This window comes from Sorex araneus, chromosome 6 (assembly GCF_027595985.1).
Source record: "Sorex araneus isolate mSorAra2 chromosome 6, mSorAra2.pri, whole genome shotgun sequence".
NCBI classification, from domain to species: Eukaryota; Metazoa; Chordata; class Mammalia; order Eulipotyphla; family Soricidae; genus Sorex; species Sorex araneus.
The window spans coordinates 102953119-102969171 of record NC_073307.1 but is presented as its reverse complement, the minus strand read 5'-3'; the positions used below and the strand labels follow the sequence as shown (position 1 = coordinate 102969171).

General features: G+C 45.7%; 1 protein-coding gene across 3 annotated transcripts in view; it reads left to right on the top strand.

Moving 5' to 3' along the window:
- The window catches only part of NUP98 (nucleoporin 98 and 96 precursor), a 92798-nt gene extending 79050 nt beyond the window's left edge, over positions 1–13748 (top strand). For all 3 annotated transcript variants that reach the window (XM_055141848.1, XM_055141847.1, XM_055141845.1), the window contains exons 26-33: positions 1482–1639; positions 3788–3931; positions 5853–5992; positions 7507–7728; positions 9360–9601; positions 10063–10217; positions 11811–11922; positions 12390–13748. In XM_055141848.1, coding sequence (XP_054997823.1) covers positions 1482–1639; positions 3788–3931; positions 5853–5992; positions 7507–7728; positions 9360–9601; positions 10063–10217; positions 11811–11922; positions 12390–12610 — 1394 coding nt within the window. In that variant the 3' untranslated portion in view covers positions 12611–13748. The remainder of the gene's footprint in view (positions 1–1481; positions 1640–3787; positions 3932–5852; positions 5993–7506; positions 7729–9359; positions 9602–10062; positions 10218–11810; positions 11923–12389) is intronic.
- Positions 13749–16053: the final 2305 nt, after the last annotated feature.

Here is a 16053-nt window from a genome sequence, read left to right as displayed (position 1 = left end):
TAAACTATTGTAATTTTTTTGACTGATGATTCTTAGCTAAATTAGTGGTCTGGGCATTGTAGGCAGTGTAGCATCATGCTGTCCTGCTATCTACAGAAAAATATCTCCAAGTATTGCTAATTTTCCAGTTGGGTCATTCTTTTGGTTACCAATGAATGTAGCTTTGTTTCCAGGCCTTAAGGGACACTGGAAGGGTAGAGAGTAGTAGTGGCAAGAATGGTCGTGGGTGCTATTGAAAGGGGTGTTTTCTGCTTACAGAATGGAGATTTTCAGGACTTGGAGTGAGGTGCTGAGTAATTTTTTTCTTTCCTTTTTATTATTATTTTTTTTTTCTTTTCGGGTCACACCCAGCGATGCACAGGGGTTATTCCTGGCTCTGCACTCAGGAATTACTCCTGGCGGTGCTAGGGGACCATATGGGATGCTGGGAATCGAACCCGGGTCGGCCGCGTGCAAGGCAAACGCCCTACCTGCTGTGCTATCACTCCAGCCCCTTTATTTTTTTTTTGAAAAGGCAAGCGTAGCCCAATAAATTTGGGAACCTATGACTGTATAATGAGGAACCTGACAACTTGCCATAATAAGGGACACAGTTTTTGATGTATTCCTGCGGCATACTCTCCTGTTTTTGATTCCTAGTCATTTATACTTAAAATGAGAAATTGGGGGTTTCAGGTGGCCGCTCCAGGGTAGGACTTGGAGACCTGAGGGCCAGTTGTGATCCTTGGCCAGCTGTGCCAAGAAAGCTCAATGCTTGTACCTAGCTACACCCCAGCTATAGGGGCCACCAAGGCTTCATCTGGTGGAACTTGGGAGGCCCAGTGCATACAGGATACACCTTTGATCTCTGAACTATCTCCCGTGCTTAAGAGATTATGGGACCTGTGAGATACAGGTATCTCAAAGGCCATTTTCTTTCTCTCTCCCCCTCTTTGTTGTTCTCTTTTTCTTTTTCTTTCTTTCTTTTTTCTTTTAAACCACACGTGGAGGTGTTCAGTGCTTTCTCCTGGCTCTGCACTCAGGAATCACTGATTGGCAGCTCTGGACCACATAGGATGCCGGGAATTAAGCCTGGTCTGCTGCCTGCAGGGCAAGCGCCCTACCCGCTGCTATTCCTCTCTGGCCTCTCTGCTATTTTCCTTAGACCATACACGTTTTACCTTTAGGTTTGAGTTTGCCATTTCTCAGTTTCATTGCAGAGTAAATTTTAATTGGGCAAATTCTCAATTATATCCTTTTAGAATTTGACTTACGGATAAAGTACTTTTTGGGGGGCAAAGGAATAATTAGTAGGTCTGCCACTGAATTCTGTACACTATGCAGTCTGTTAAGTCAAACTATGGTAAGATCTTGATGGGTGTTTTGGCACAACAGAGTAGTCATAGGTTCTCATTTCTCCTTCCTGAAGTGTGGGGTAACCAAGATAATAGCCCAAGTGTTTCCCAAGTCTAGATTGTAGTAATCACTGCTTTCTTTTCTAGGTGATCACCGTCTTGCCCTTCTTTTGTCCCAGCTGGTCGGCAGTCAGTCGGTCCGGGAGCTGCTTACCATGCAGCTGGTGGATTGGCATCAGCTGCAGGCTGACTGCTTCATTCAGGATGAGAGACTGCGCATCTATGCCTTATTGGCTGGGAAACCGGTATTGTCCTTTTTCTCTTAGATAAGGTCAAGGTTAAAGCTAAGGCAGAGGGCTTTGTAAATTATATCCTGGTACATAAAGCTATGAAAAAAAAAATTTTTTTCCATTTTAGCTATACCCAGCTGAAATATGTGCTCAGGTGCTGCTCCTAGCAGTATTTGAGGAACCATGTGATACAAGGGACCAAACCTGAGGACTGCTCTGGCCCTTTGAGCTATAGACTCAGGGTCTCACATATCAAGGCTCTGTCACCGAACTAGCCAGTCCCTTAGTTTAAATCTTTTTGGTTTTTTGTCTTTTTTTTTTTTGTCTTATTTGTTTCATAAGCAGATTTATTGAAGTATAGACCTTTTTTAAAAAATTTTTTTTTAATTTTTGGCTCACACCCGGCAATGCACAGGGGTTACTACTAGCTCTGCACTCAGGAATTACCCCGGCGGTGTTCAGGGGACCATGTGGGATGCTGGGAATCGAATCCGGGTCAGCTGCGTGCAAGGCAAATGCCCCACCCACTGTGCTATTGCTCCAGCCCCTGTTTTTTTTGTATTTCATTTGGTTTTGGGTTTTGGATCACACCCATTGTTGGCTCAGTGGTTACTCCTGGCTCTGCACTCTAGAATCACTCCTGGCAGTGCTCAGATGACATATGGGATGTAGGGGATCAAACCCAAGGCAAACATGCAAGGCAAGCACCATATCCACTGTGCTGTGTCTTCGCTCCTCATTTTTAATTTTTTTTGCTTTGTTCTTGGGCCCCATGCTATGGTACTTGGGGGCTGCTCTCAACTCAGTACTTGGGAATTACTTCCAGTGGTGCTTGATGGACCGTGTGGTACAGTGGATCAAACCAGAGTTCTTACATGCAAAGCATGTGCCTTTTGAGCCATCTTCTCTGGTCTTATTTTTATTTTTAATGGAGGGGCCAGAGCAATAGCACAGTAGATACGTTGCTTGTCTAGCACATGGCTGACCTGGGTTCAATCCCCAGCATCACGTATGGTCCCCCAAACACCTCCAGGAATGATCCCTGAGTGCAGAGCCATGGGGAATCTCTGTGCACTGGCAGGTGTGGCCCCCAAAATAATTTTTTAATGAAGCATCTTTATAAACAACATGTACATGGTAAAAAAAACACTGTAGAAATGAAATAACCATACCGTAGTAATAGTGCAAAAGATTAAGGCTTAAGAATGTCGACATTGGGGCTGGAGTGATAGCACAGCGGGTAGGGCGTTTGCCTTGCACGCGGCCGACCCGGGTTCGATTCCCAGCATCCCATATGGTCTCCTGAGCACCGCCAAGGGTGATTCCTGAGTGTAAAACCAGGAGTAACCCCTGTGCATCGCTGGGTGTGACCCAAAAAGCAAAAAAAAAAAGATTGTCGACATAGCTGTACATATTTGCACATTTTTGTGCTATATTTCCATGTAAATTCAGTTACACATAATTATACATTGTAATTTGCAGCCCTTTTTTATTTGTTTTTTTTTGTTTGTTTGTTTGGGGGGAGTGGCCTACACCCAGCACTGTCAGGGGTTACTCTTGCTCTGCACTCAAGGATCACTCCAGGCGATGCTTAGGGGACCATAATGCATCCCAGGCAGGCCCGCTATCCACTGTACTACTCTGCAGCCCCTTCAGCTTTTTTTTTTTTTCCAGGGGCAGAGTACCAGCTGTTTGGGATTTGTGCTCTGCTACTGCTCTATATCCTTGGCAACTGCAGCTTTTTTCTTTTTCTTTTTTAAACTGCAAATAGTCATTTAAGCATTGTTCTTGCTAATGGCCATTTCTATCGTTTTATAGATGTTACTATTATGCCTTTGTTAAGTCCGTTCTCTGTTAGTGATTGCCACTGTGTAACCAGTTTGTCAAAATGAAATACTTCCTTAGAATTTCATCGCATCTTAAAGTTTTGTTAACTTTGGCCTCCACAAGCAGTGAGGAGACCATTTTGCTCCTAGTGGTTTTCATCAGAACTCTGATTATTCAAGTCCACCCTCTAATTTCCCAAGGAACTTATTTTTTACCAGGATTATTATTACTGCTATTTAGATTATTTACAGTGTTTTTTGACTGACTGAATGGCCCTTGACCTGAACAGTAGTGAGGGGACATCTAACAGCTGTGATAATGATCTATCTCCTGCAGGTATGGCAGCTCTCAGAGCAGAAGCAAATCAATGTGTGCTCCCTATTGGACTGGAAACGCTCCCTGGCGGTGCATCTTTGGTATTTGCTTCCACCAACTGCCTCCATTTCCAAAGCACTCAGCATGTATGAAGAAGCGTTTCAGGTATGTGTGTCCAGCAGTAGAGCCAAGCAAGAGCCTTGGTTGGTGTTTTTTTTGTTTTTGTTTTTTTGGGTTTTTTTTTTTTTGCTTTTTGGGTCACACCCAGTGATGCACAGAGGTTACTCCTGGCTTTGCACTCAGGAATCACCTCTGGCGATGCTCAGGGTATCATATGGGATGCTGGGAATCGAACCCGGGTCGGCTGCGTGCAAGGCAAACGCCCTACCACTGTACTATCGCTCCAGCCCCAGTTGGGTCTTTTTTTGCTGCAAAGTATGCCAGAGTGATAAGGGGCTATCAGAGTTCATAATCCTTTTTAGGTACCATAAAGTTGAAATGTATCAAAAAAAAAACCTAATGGAAAACCTTTCTTCTGCCTCTGGACAGAGCTACTCTTTTTTTTTGCTTTTTGGGTCACACCTGGCATTGCACACGGGTTACTCCTGGCAGTGCTCAGGGGACCATATGGGATGCTGGGAATCGAAACCGGGTTGGCCGCAGAGCTACTCTTAAAAACTTACGGCACCACCTTGTATCTAGTACCAGAATATCATTATCCATCCACCACGTTTCAATTACTATTGGTTTGGGGGTTTTTTTGGGGCCCTAAACCAGAGGCTTTTCCTTTATTCCTAATGTTCTTTTTTTTTTTCTTTTTGGGTCACACCCAGCGATGCTCAGGGGTTACTCCTGGCTTTGCACTCAGGAATTACTCCTGGCAGTGCTTGGGGGACCATATGGGATGCCGGGGATCGAACCCGGGTCGGCTGCGTGCAAAGCAAATGCCCTACCCGCTGTGCTATCGCTCCGGCCCCCTGTTCCTAATGTTCTTTATGCTTTTGGGAATGCCCTAAGCTTAAAGCCTGGTCTCATATAGAGTATAAACTCAGGTTGAAAAATCTGAATTTGCCTCTGATTACCTGTTTCATTTATCTTCTCAGTGTTGAGGTTAAATTTAATTATTTTGATTTTTTTTGGGGGGGAGGGATATGTTTGTTTTTTGGTGTTTTTTTGTTTTTGTTTTTTTTTTGCCACATGCAGCCGTACTCAGGGCTTACTCCTGGTTCTTCACACAGGAATCACTCCAGGCAGGCTTAGGGACCATATGGGGTGCCAGGGATCAAATCTGGGTTGGGCCTGTACAAGACAAGTGCCCTACCCACTGTACTATCACTGAAGCCCCCTAAGATTTATTTCTAATGCCATTATTAATTCAGTACTTTTTATTTTGGCTTGGGAGCCACAGCTGGCAATGCTCAGGACTTACTCCTGACTCTGCTCAGAGGTCACTCCTGGCAGGGCTCAGGGGATCACATGGGGTGCACGAAAATGAAGAACCTGTTTTGGCCATATGCAAAGCCAGCATCCTATCCACTGTACTATCACTCTGGCCCCAATTTTCTATATTTTTCTTCCATTTGTTAGAAATTTTAAAACTGTGTAATAAGAACTATGGCAAATACAGTATAGAGAGGGGCCAGGAAGATAGTACAGACAGTAAGGCACTTGCTTTGCACAGCCAACTCGGAGTTGCCTCCCAGGAGTCAACCTGCCTGGTATAACCTGAAAAAGAAAGAGATAAAGGTACAGAGGATTAGTGAGAGCTGTCTGAAGTGTTTGCCAGTTTGTTGAAGAGGTAGAATTGCCACTCGTCAGACTAAGTTTAAAATCCTTGCAGCATTAAGAATGTTGAGTTATTCCGGGTTCGATTCTCAGCATCCTATATGGTCCCCTGAACACTGCCAGGAGTAATTCCTGAGTGCAGAGCCAGGAGTAACCCCTGAGCATCACCGGGTATGACCCAAAAAGAAAAAAAATAAAAGAATGTTGAGTCATTCTTGATGCACATATGCCTAAGTAATTGAGATAGCATCGTCATACTAGATCAGCCAACTAACGTGGTTTTACCAAACTCTTCCTACAGAATACCTCTCAGAGTGACAGTTATGCCTGCTCCCCACTTCCTTCCTACCTGGAGGGCTCTGGCTGTATAATAGAAGATGAACAAGACTCACGGCCACTTCAAGATGTTTGTTTCCACCTTCTAAAGCTGTACAGTGATAGGTAGGTCAGACCCATGCTTGGTCGACATCTTAGTGCTCTGTTAGCCCTGGGTCCTTTCCCAAGTCCTTTCCTCTCAGTTCTCCAGAAATTGCTGTGAATCTGTATGAAAGCATAACTTACAGTAGATTGCAAAAAAGCATTGGGGCTGGAGCGATAGCACAGTGGATAGGGCGTTTGCCTTGCATGCGGTCAACCCGGGTTCGATTACCGGCATCCCATATGGTCCCCTGAACACCACCAGGGATAATTCCTGAGTGCAGAGCCAGGAGTGACCCCTGTGTATTGATAGGTGACCCAAAAGGCAAAAAAAAAAAAAAACGCATTAGCATTAGGAATATAGAAATTATTTTACTGAGCTTGAATGGGATGCAGTTTGCATATAACATGTAGTTCCCTGTGCTTAATATTTGAGGGGAGACTCCACATGATATTCAGGGATTCTGGGGGCCATTCTCAGCAATAGTAAACCAACAGGCTGCACTGTTCAGTGCACGGACCTGAGGATACAGTACTGGGGCCACAGATCCACCCTGGCAGTTCTCTGGTGCCCCCTAGAAACTCACCTAGACAGTGCAGATGAGGTGGACGTGTGGTGATCAAGGTCCCACGCCTAGTCCCCGCACTCTACTATCTCCCTGGCCATCTTTATATTTAAAAAGTGTCTGTTCATCTCTTACCCCCTATTTTGGATGGGGTTGGGTTCGAGGTGTTTTGTTTTGTTTTGTTTTGTTTTGTTTTGGTAAAGTTCTACCAGTACTGTATATGTCATGGATATTAACCCTTTATCAGATCAGATGAGCAGTGGCAAGTATATGCTGTGTCTGTGGGGTGTCTTTTCATTCTGGTTATCTTTCGTGGTGCAGAAGCTTTTTCATTTGCTGTTGTCCTAGTATTTATTTTTGCTTCCGTTAGTTTGGCCGATGGCCTGAAATCATTGAAGATGCTTCTAGATTCAGTGGAATAAAGAGTTCTACCTATGTTTTCTCCAGTAGAGTTTAGGTCTTTGTGGATGGTGTTAGAAAGTACTGCATGCGTGCGTGCGTACGTACGTGCGTGTGTGTTGCCACTTTTCCCAGCACTACTACTTTTTAAAATTTTTTAAATTTTTTAATTTTTTTTTTTTAATTTTTTTTGCTTTTTGCTTTTTCGGGAGACTACTGTCTCCCAAATGAGCACCTTGAGTCCATGCCCTTTGGTTTTTTTTTTTTTTTCCTTTCTTTTTGGGTCACACTCGGTGCTGCACAGGGGTTACTCCTGGCTCTGCACTCAGGAATTACCCCTGGTGGTGCTCAAGGGACCTACTTGCTGTGCTATCGCTCCAGCCCCACCCCCAGCACTACTTCTTAAGATGCTTTCCTTGTTCCATGGTTGTTTGCCCATTTACCAAAGAGATCTATAACTTCTGCTTTAGGTGCCTTCCTTTATTATTTTCTGAACCAGAGCCACATCAGTTTTCCTGGTCATTGTGCTGTGCTGGCTGCATTGGTAACTCTTAATTTCACTCTCCTTTGCAGACATTATGAACTCAACCAGCTTCTGGAGCCTCGAAGCATAACCGCAGACCCCTTGGACTACCGCCTGAGCTGGCACTTGTGGGAGGTGCTCCGGGCTCTTAACTATAACCATCTGTCAGAGCAGTGTGAAGGTGTACTGCATGCCAGTTACGCGGGCCAGCTGGAAAACGAGGGCCTCTGGGAGTGGGCCATCTTTGTCCTCCTGCACATTAACAACTCGAGGTGAGAAACCAGCAAGCCTCTCCATGCACCTAGCAGAGTGGGTTCCCCAGGGAGGGTGACACCCACTACCCCACAGAGGCTACTGTAGTAGTCTGGGGCTTAGGTGGCCTTGGGTACACTAAGGGGTGTTTCAGGGCGGAGGGTTGTGCTTCCAGTTTGTCACCTGAAAGTAGATTTCCAGTAAGGTGCTCGGTAATTTTTTTTTTTCCCCTGAAAAGGGAGCAGTAGGTCAAATTTGAGAACTTCTGATCTAGACATTTTGGAAGGAATCAAATCTATGGGGGTTAAATTCATTAAGTGAATGAACTTAATCTTGTCACAAACCTTTAAATAGTTTAACAACGGGCCAGGGAAGTGGCTCAGTGGTAGAGCATATTCCATGCACATGTAAGGGTCTGGGTATTATTCCTGGCTTCCCCATCCCCTCTATTTTCCCTCCCTCCCTCCTTCCCCTCTCTTCCTCTTCCATCCATACTTTCTCTGAATTCATGGGAATGAGTTTGCCTTTGTTTAAGTGCCACTTAATGCTGTATTTATAGTAATGCCTCCCTATTCTGAGCTGCAATGGTGGGGGGCATTGCTGTAGTAAGTATAAATTTGAGTAGGACGTAATTCAGCAAAACCCTTTCACTGAAGGGTATACTTGGCTAGGGAATCCATTTACGGATAAATGGTCACTTGAATTTGGCATGTTTAAAGTTAACACAGAGGGGCTGGAGTGATAGTACAGCGGGTAGGGAGTTTGCCTTGCACGCGGGTGACCTGGTTTCAATTCCCAGCATCCCATATGGTCCCCTGAGCACTGCCAGGACTAATTCCTGACTGTAAAGCCAAGAGTAATCCCTGTGCATCGCCGGGTGTGACCCAAAAAAAGACAATAAAAATAAAGTTAACAAAGAAATAATATAGTCTGAGCTACCTCAGTGGTTCTGTGACATTTTTTTATTGGTTTTCTACTCCTCTCTGGTTTTCATACACCCTACCCACCTGCCCAAGTTTGTTATTTTCCAATACAGTCTTACTCAGACTCATGTTTTTTTATGCTGACCAGAAGGAATCAAGGAACTAGCCTTTTTCTTAGTTGTGGACAAGATTATGTTAAATTGTGGGATTTGTTTGTTTGTTTGTTTGTGTGTTTGTTTTAAAGTAGCATGTCGCACTACAATGACTTTTAAAAAAATATTAGGATGGGAGCAGTAGTACAGTGTGTAGGGTGATAGTGGGTAGCGCATTTGCCTTAGATGCGGCTGGCCAAGTCCGATCCTTGGCACCCCAAGCACCACTAGAAGTGATCTCTGAGTGCAGTCAGGAGTAAGCCCTGAGCAGTGCCATAAGTGGCCCAAAATTGAAGAAAAAGAAGGAGTTACAGTACTTTCTTATTTTGTTACGGTTACACTGTTATAACCACTCTTTGTAAACTCTTAATGTGGGGCCGGAGAGATAGCACAGCAGGAACCTAGACTATTTGTTTCAGACTTGGTGGGGTGGAGGTGGGGGCATAGTAGTGTGATGTACTTTGATTTTATTTAAATAAAGTTTGAGTTGATCCACTAAGGTCAAGCCCTGCAGGGTGAGAGAGCTCCAGAGAGCACTGTGCATCATGGGTGAGCATCATATCTATTGGTTTATAGCATGCGTGAGAAGGCCGTGCGGGAGCTGCTGACCCGGCACTGCCAGCTGGAGGAGACCCCTGAATCCTGGGCTAAAGAAGCTTTCCTGACCCAGAAGCTTTGTGTGCCCGCGGAGTGGATTCACGAGGCCAAAGCTGTGCGGGCGCACATGGAATCCGACAGGCACCTGGAGGCCCTCTACTTATTTAAAGCCGGCCACTGGAACCACTGCCACAAACTCGTCATCCGCCACTTAGCTTCTGGTGAGTCTTCACATGAGGGTGTGTCTCCTGGAGTCCCCGCAGTTTTCCAGTGAGAATCCAGAGAGGTTGCTCGGTGTGAGACATGGCAGACATGAAACAGATCGCACTTAGCAAGAGCTCTCTGTGCGGAGAGGGTCAGCCGGGAGGAGGGCCGTACTGTAGAGGAGGACATTTGCCCAGAGTATGTGTAAAATGTGCATTTGTTGTGTAATGCTTATGGTTATTTAGATAATTTTACTCAGCAACTCCAGAAAAGCCTAGAGAAGTGAAAGCTGAAATGCTTCACTTTTTTCTTTGGAGAATTTCAAAATAGCTACTTAAAATTCACAGATCTGACCCAACATTATTTCTCCTTTCTTCCTGTCTAATGATTTCTGCCATCTCTTCTGCACTTTGGGGGCCATGTGTTTATATTTCGTATTTTGAACGTAGACATTGTGTTCACTATTTGGTTTCTCCAGATGCCATCATTAATGAGAACTACGACTACCTGAAGGGGTTTTTGGAAGATCTGGCACCTCCAGAACGCAGTGGTCTGATCCAGGACTGGGAAACAGCCGGGCTCGTTTACCTGGACTATATTCGGGTCATGGAAATGCTACACCACATACAACAGGTACCCAAGTTTCTTAAACTATGACCTGGTTTACTTTTCTTTGACCCTTAAAGTCACAGAAACATCAAGGCCTGAGCAACCACTTTAGAGCAGGAGAGGCATCTGGGGCAGGGGGGAATGATCCTAACTGAATTCTTTACATTCTTAGGATCAGACCCAAGGCCTCACACATGCAAGAAATGTGCTTTGTACTAAACTACACTCCCAGTTCTTCTCTTCTGTGCAAACTAAAATTTTAAAAACTTAAGCAAAAAGGGGAGGTGGGGGAGACGTATAATAAATATATAATGGAGGGTTGTGACTTTCTAGTTGATTTAAAAGTGTAACTATCAGTGATCTATTTACATTGGGTATGTATATAGCTATAAGGTGTAAGGAAATAGAAAGAGGACTGAAAAGGATTGGGTTATGGATAGGCTTTGTTTATAGATAGTTTTATTTCCTCCCTTTTCATGTTTCAGAATATTCAGAAATCTGCGTGGGTATTGCCCTAAATGTGTTTGTGTCAAGACATTTTGTTGGTTCGGTTTGTCTTATGCCGTATCCAGTGTTGCTCTGGCTGTTCGTGGCTGGATACTTAGGGTCACTCCTGCTGGTGCTCGAGGGAGCATATGTGGTGGCGAGGATCAAACACAAACCTCCCCTATGCAAAGCATGCGCTCTTTCCCGTTGAGCTGTTTTCAGCCATGGAAGAGACATTTTGTTGAGGCTGATGGAATATAACTACTTGTTACAGTTGTATCAGATCTTGAGCACACATTTTATATTATAAGCAAGTAGTGTGCAATACGGACATAAGTCGGGACTGATCAGATGTGATCAGAGCACCATCAGATGTGTCTAGAACTAATCTAGAACTAATCTCCCCCCCACCCCCCAGTCCTCAAAAAAAAAAGGCCCCTGCATTTATGTACATTTTTTTTTCTTTTTGGGTCACACCCGGCGATGCACAGGGGTTACTCCTGGTTGTACTCTCAGGAATTACTCCTGGCGGTGCTCGGGGGACCATATGGGATGCTGGGATTCAAACCCCGGTCGGCCGCGTGCAAGGCAAATGCCCTACCCACTGTGCTATTGCTCCAGCCGATGTATTTTTTTTTTTTTTTTTTTTTTTTTGCTTTTTGGGTCATACCCGGCGATGCACAGGGGTCACTCCTGGCTCATGCACTCAGGAATCACCCCTGGCGGTGCTCAGGGGACCATATGGGATGCTGGGATTCGAACCCGGGTCGGCGGCGTGCAAGGCAAACGCCCTACCCGCTGTGCTATCACTCCAGCCCCCGATGTATATTTTTTTAATTACATATTTGTATCTAAAATTTTGGTGCTGTGTTAAGGCTCACTGGTTTACGTGTTCAAGGATTGTGATCAAGACTTGCTCAGTCCAAGGGTCCACTTTATACTCTCTTGCCTTCTGTGTCTCATTGCTAAGATCATGCCTCGGCAAGTAGGCTGGCCCAAATGCCGCACTGCTTCCTTGGTTTCTCCCTGCTCTCATTTCTCTCTCGTTCTCAGGGTTTTACGTCATCTGTTGGGACGATGGGGATGATGGGTGCTTCTTTTGGTCTAATCGGCCTCTCTGCTTTTTTCCAGGTGGAATGCTCAAGTTATGAGTTAGAGCAGTTAAACACCAAAGTGACCTCACTGTGCATCCGGATAGAGCAGATCCATTGTTACAATGTCAAGGACCGCTTGGCTCAGTCGGGTAAGCCTCAAAAGCATATTTCCCTAAGTGGTTGAGACCACTGCCACCCCCAGGGACAGGGGAGGCTTGAGGTGCAACTGGGGGGTGCTGCTGAGTTCTTCTCGGAAAGGGGTCAGTAGGACGAGGAAGTTGGGAACCTCTGTTCTAAGCTCTCCCATTTGCCTGCTTCCTCGCTTCCTTTTTTTTTTTTTTTTTTTTTCTTTTTGGGTCACACCCGGCGATGCACAGGGGTTACTCCTGGCTCTGCACTCAAGAATTACCCCTGGCGGTGCTCAGGGGACCATATGGGATGCTGGGAATTGAACCTGGGTCGGCCGCGTGCAGGGCAAACGCCCTACCCACTGTGCTATCACTCCAGCCCCCCTTGTTTCCTCTTTATGATTATCAAACCCACACTCCCATCTTGCATTATTGTCTACCCTTCCCACCCCATCCTTGGTGATCACTTTAGTTTTTTTTCTCTCCAGATATGGCCAAACGTATAGCCAACCTGCTCCGGGTCGTACTGAGCCTTCAGCTGACCCCTGACGCAACCTCTGACTCAACACCGCCAGACCATCAGCGAGTCCCTTTGCGCCTGCTGGCTCCCCACATTGGCCGGCTCCCCCTGCCTGAGGACTATGCCTTGGAGGAACTGCGCAGCCTCACGCAGTCCTACCTGCGAGAACTGACCGTTGGGAGCCAGTGAGCCCAGGCCCCTCCCACCACACTCACATGCTCGTTCACACTCACCCCACAGATTGTCATCGAATGGACCGGCACCGTCCAACATCCTCTGCACCGGCTGTAGACTCCACCTCCTCCCTGCTGCCCCACGCAGCATTCTCCAGTTGTTCAGGGCTTTTCTTAATACTGAACATAGCATAAGGGCTTTTGGAACCCCTCCAGAAGAGGCCAAGTCTCTTCACCATCCTCAAGACAATTCTCTTTTCTCCTTTCTTCTCTGAAACTTGTCATTAAAGCACCTTTGACAGACTCCCAGCCTTAGAGCCAGGGAATCCTTTTCCATCCTCAACCATCCTGGATCTTGTGACCATTTGTCCAACCTGCTACATTCAACTCCAGCCCTTTTATGCTAGTATGGGTGACGAGACAACATACGTTATTCTAGGACTGTTCCTCCTTCATAGATGAATTATCCACAGAAAGGAGAATTTGGCTCTTCGGGTAGTTGGTGATTTAACACTGAATTTTAAGAGTCAAAAAGAGGGTTCGACTGAGTTAGGAAGCATTACAGGATCTTTCTGGCTCATTTAAGGTAGTTGAGTGTCTACCATGTAGAAACAGATCTTTAAGGCTGATTCTGCCTCTGAATGTTCCATGAACACCAAACCTTCTTGACCACTAAGTGTCAGAGCCTTTGGTCACAGATTGATATATCTGGGAAGCTCTCAGAATTCAGTCTGGACTCGGGTTTTCAGTCATATTGCTAGGCCTTCTGTTGGGATTTGCCAGAAGAATTTGGAGAAGACATGCTATGTTGGGTAAACCTCACTAGCCCTCCCATTGTCCAGAAACATTTCCCACCTTCCTCCTGTCTCAGAAAGCAGAACCATCAGTGAGGCAGGCAGAGTGGTGGGGTTGGGGGGCCAGGCAGGCAGAGGGCCTCTGCGACACTGCTGCCAGTTACGTGGGGCCCCAGGGTGAGGCTGAGGCCGCTGGTGTCAGGGCTGTCTCGGGCACTGGCGCCACCCCTGGGTCCTTGTGCATGAAGATTATGTAAAGGTTTTTATTAAAAAGTATATATATATATAAATAAATGATCTAGATTATTTTCCTCTTTTTCTGAAACTTTCTTAAAAAAAATAAATGAAATGTTTATAGCATCTCATGGTATTGACTTTGCCTTTTTGGAGTCTTCTTTCCCCAAAGAGCTTTATGGTGACCTTGTTTGATTTGCTGTCTAAACTGCAGGGCGTCATGGGCTGAAAGAACAATTTGGTGCTAAACTGGAGCAATTAGATCAAAGTTTAGAGTTTAGGGGCATGATTAATTGTAAGGGGTTTGAGATTCTAGATTAATTCTGACTGCTGGGGCTGGGGAAATGGCTCAAAGGCTGGGGTTCAGACTTTGAATGTGGGGGGTCCGGGATCAGTCCCCATTACACTGTGTTGGACCCCAAATCTTGACTGCTCTACTTGTATTTGTATTTGTGCACCTGGATTTCCATTGAAGGATTGGTGAGGGGTTTCGCATTGCCCCTAAGTACTGTAGCACTGTTCTCCCATTGTTCATCGATTTGCTCGAGTGGGGACCAGTGACATCTCCATTGTGAGACTTGTTACTGTTTTTGGCATATCGAATATGCCATGGGTAGCTTGCCAGGCTCTGCCGTGCAGGAGAATACTCTCGGTAGCTTGCCAGGCTCTCCGAGGGGATGGAAAGATTGAACCCGGGTTGGCTACATGCAAGGCAAACGCCCTTCCCACTGTGCTGTAATATTCTAAGCTTCTTTGCTCTTCTGCTCAGCAAAGCTTTGTTTGGTTTTTAAGATTTGGATCATAATCGAACTTTCTAAACCTTAATCCATTGTGTGAAGGAGAACAATCCCAGATGTTGCTGCTTCCCAAAACTGCTCTTGAGAGAGAATCAAATGAAGTTATTAAATATTCAGATCTGTTCAGATCTGGGGCTGGAGCGGTAGCACAGCTGATAGGGTGTTTTCCTTGCACGCAGCCCACCTGGATTCAATTCCCAGCATCCCATATGGTCCCCCCTATATATATATATATATTCAGATCTTTCGTCTGTTTAACTACAAATGTGATCAAATTCCAAAGACCACTGGAACATTGAGCATCACAGACATGAGAAATAGAACTGACTTTTGCAAATGGCTGGAGCCCTGGAGAACAAGAGTTAACGCAGCTAGGAATCTCCCACTATTACTGAATCAGAGCATTGTTGGGCTTCTAATAAGTATTCCTGTCCTGCTGTCCTCACCAGAAGCGTCTTTGAAAAGTGAGCTGCAGAAATGGTCAGTTTTTACGGCGCAGGGCTGTCACTGGTAGAACACCTGCTTTGCATTCTTGAGACTATGAATGCAGTGTCTAGCACCACCCCACTTTGCTGCTCTGAGGTCCCCAGCTCTGCCATTGCAGTGATAGCTGGTGCCACTTCTAAGAATCCAAGCATCACAGCCAAGAGTGTCGCCCCAGGTGCACTACAGTAACCAGATCTTGTGAGTGTCCTTAGCATTATTCATAATCATCCCATACAGAAAATAACCAGTGGCCAGACTGATGGCCCAGCGGGCACTTGCCTTACACAGGCCCTACCCAGGTTCCATCCTTAGCACCCCATATGGTCCCCAAGCACTGCCAGGAATAATTCTTGAGTGCAGATCCACGAGTAACACCTGAGCATCACCAAGCATGGTCCAAAACCAAATAAAACCGATGTCTACTAACTGCTCTAAGAATAAATAAAATGATGGGGCTGGAGCAATAGCTCAGAGGGTAGGGCGTTTACCTTGCATGCGACCGACCTGGGTTCGATTTCCAGCATCCCATATTGTCCCCTGAGCACCGTCATGGGTGATCCCTGAGTGCAGAGCCAGGAGTAACCCCTGTGCATCGCCAGGTGTGACCCAAAAAGAAAAAAAAAAGAGTAAATAAAATGAGCTTGACACGCTCATGCAATAGAAACTTCGGTAATTTAAAGTAACAGCTAGAAAGCTCCTACAATGGTTAAGGTGCTTGCGCTGGACCTCGTGCTTGCATTGGTGCCTGGTTTGATCTGTGGCACTATTTATGGTCCCCAGTGCCCAGCCAGGACTGATCCCTTAATGCAGAATCAGGAGTGTGCCCTGAGCACTCCTGCGTATGGCCCAAGCTCCTCCCCACCAAAAGAAACATATCATGTCATTGGATTACCTTTAATTTTTTTTTCTTTTTGGGTCACACCTGGCGATGCACAGGGGTTACTCCTGGCTCTGCACTCAGGAATTACCCCTGGCGGTGCTCACGGGACCATATGGGATGCTGGGAATCAAACCCGGGTCGACAGCGTGCAAGACGCCCTACCTGCTGTGCTATCGCTCCAGCCCCTACCTTTAAAAATTTTTAATTTAAAAATTTATGCTAAACTGAGGCTAGAGAGGTAGTGCAGCATGTAAGGCACTTGTCTTGC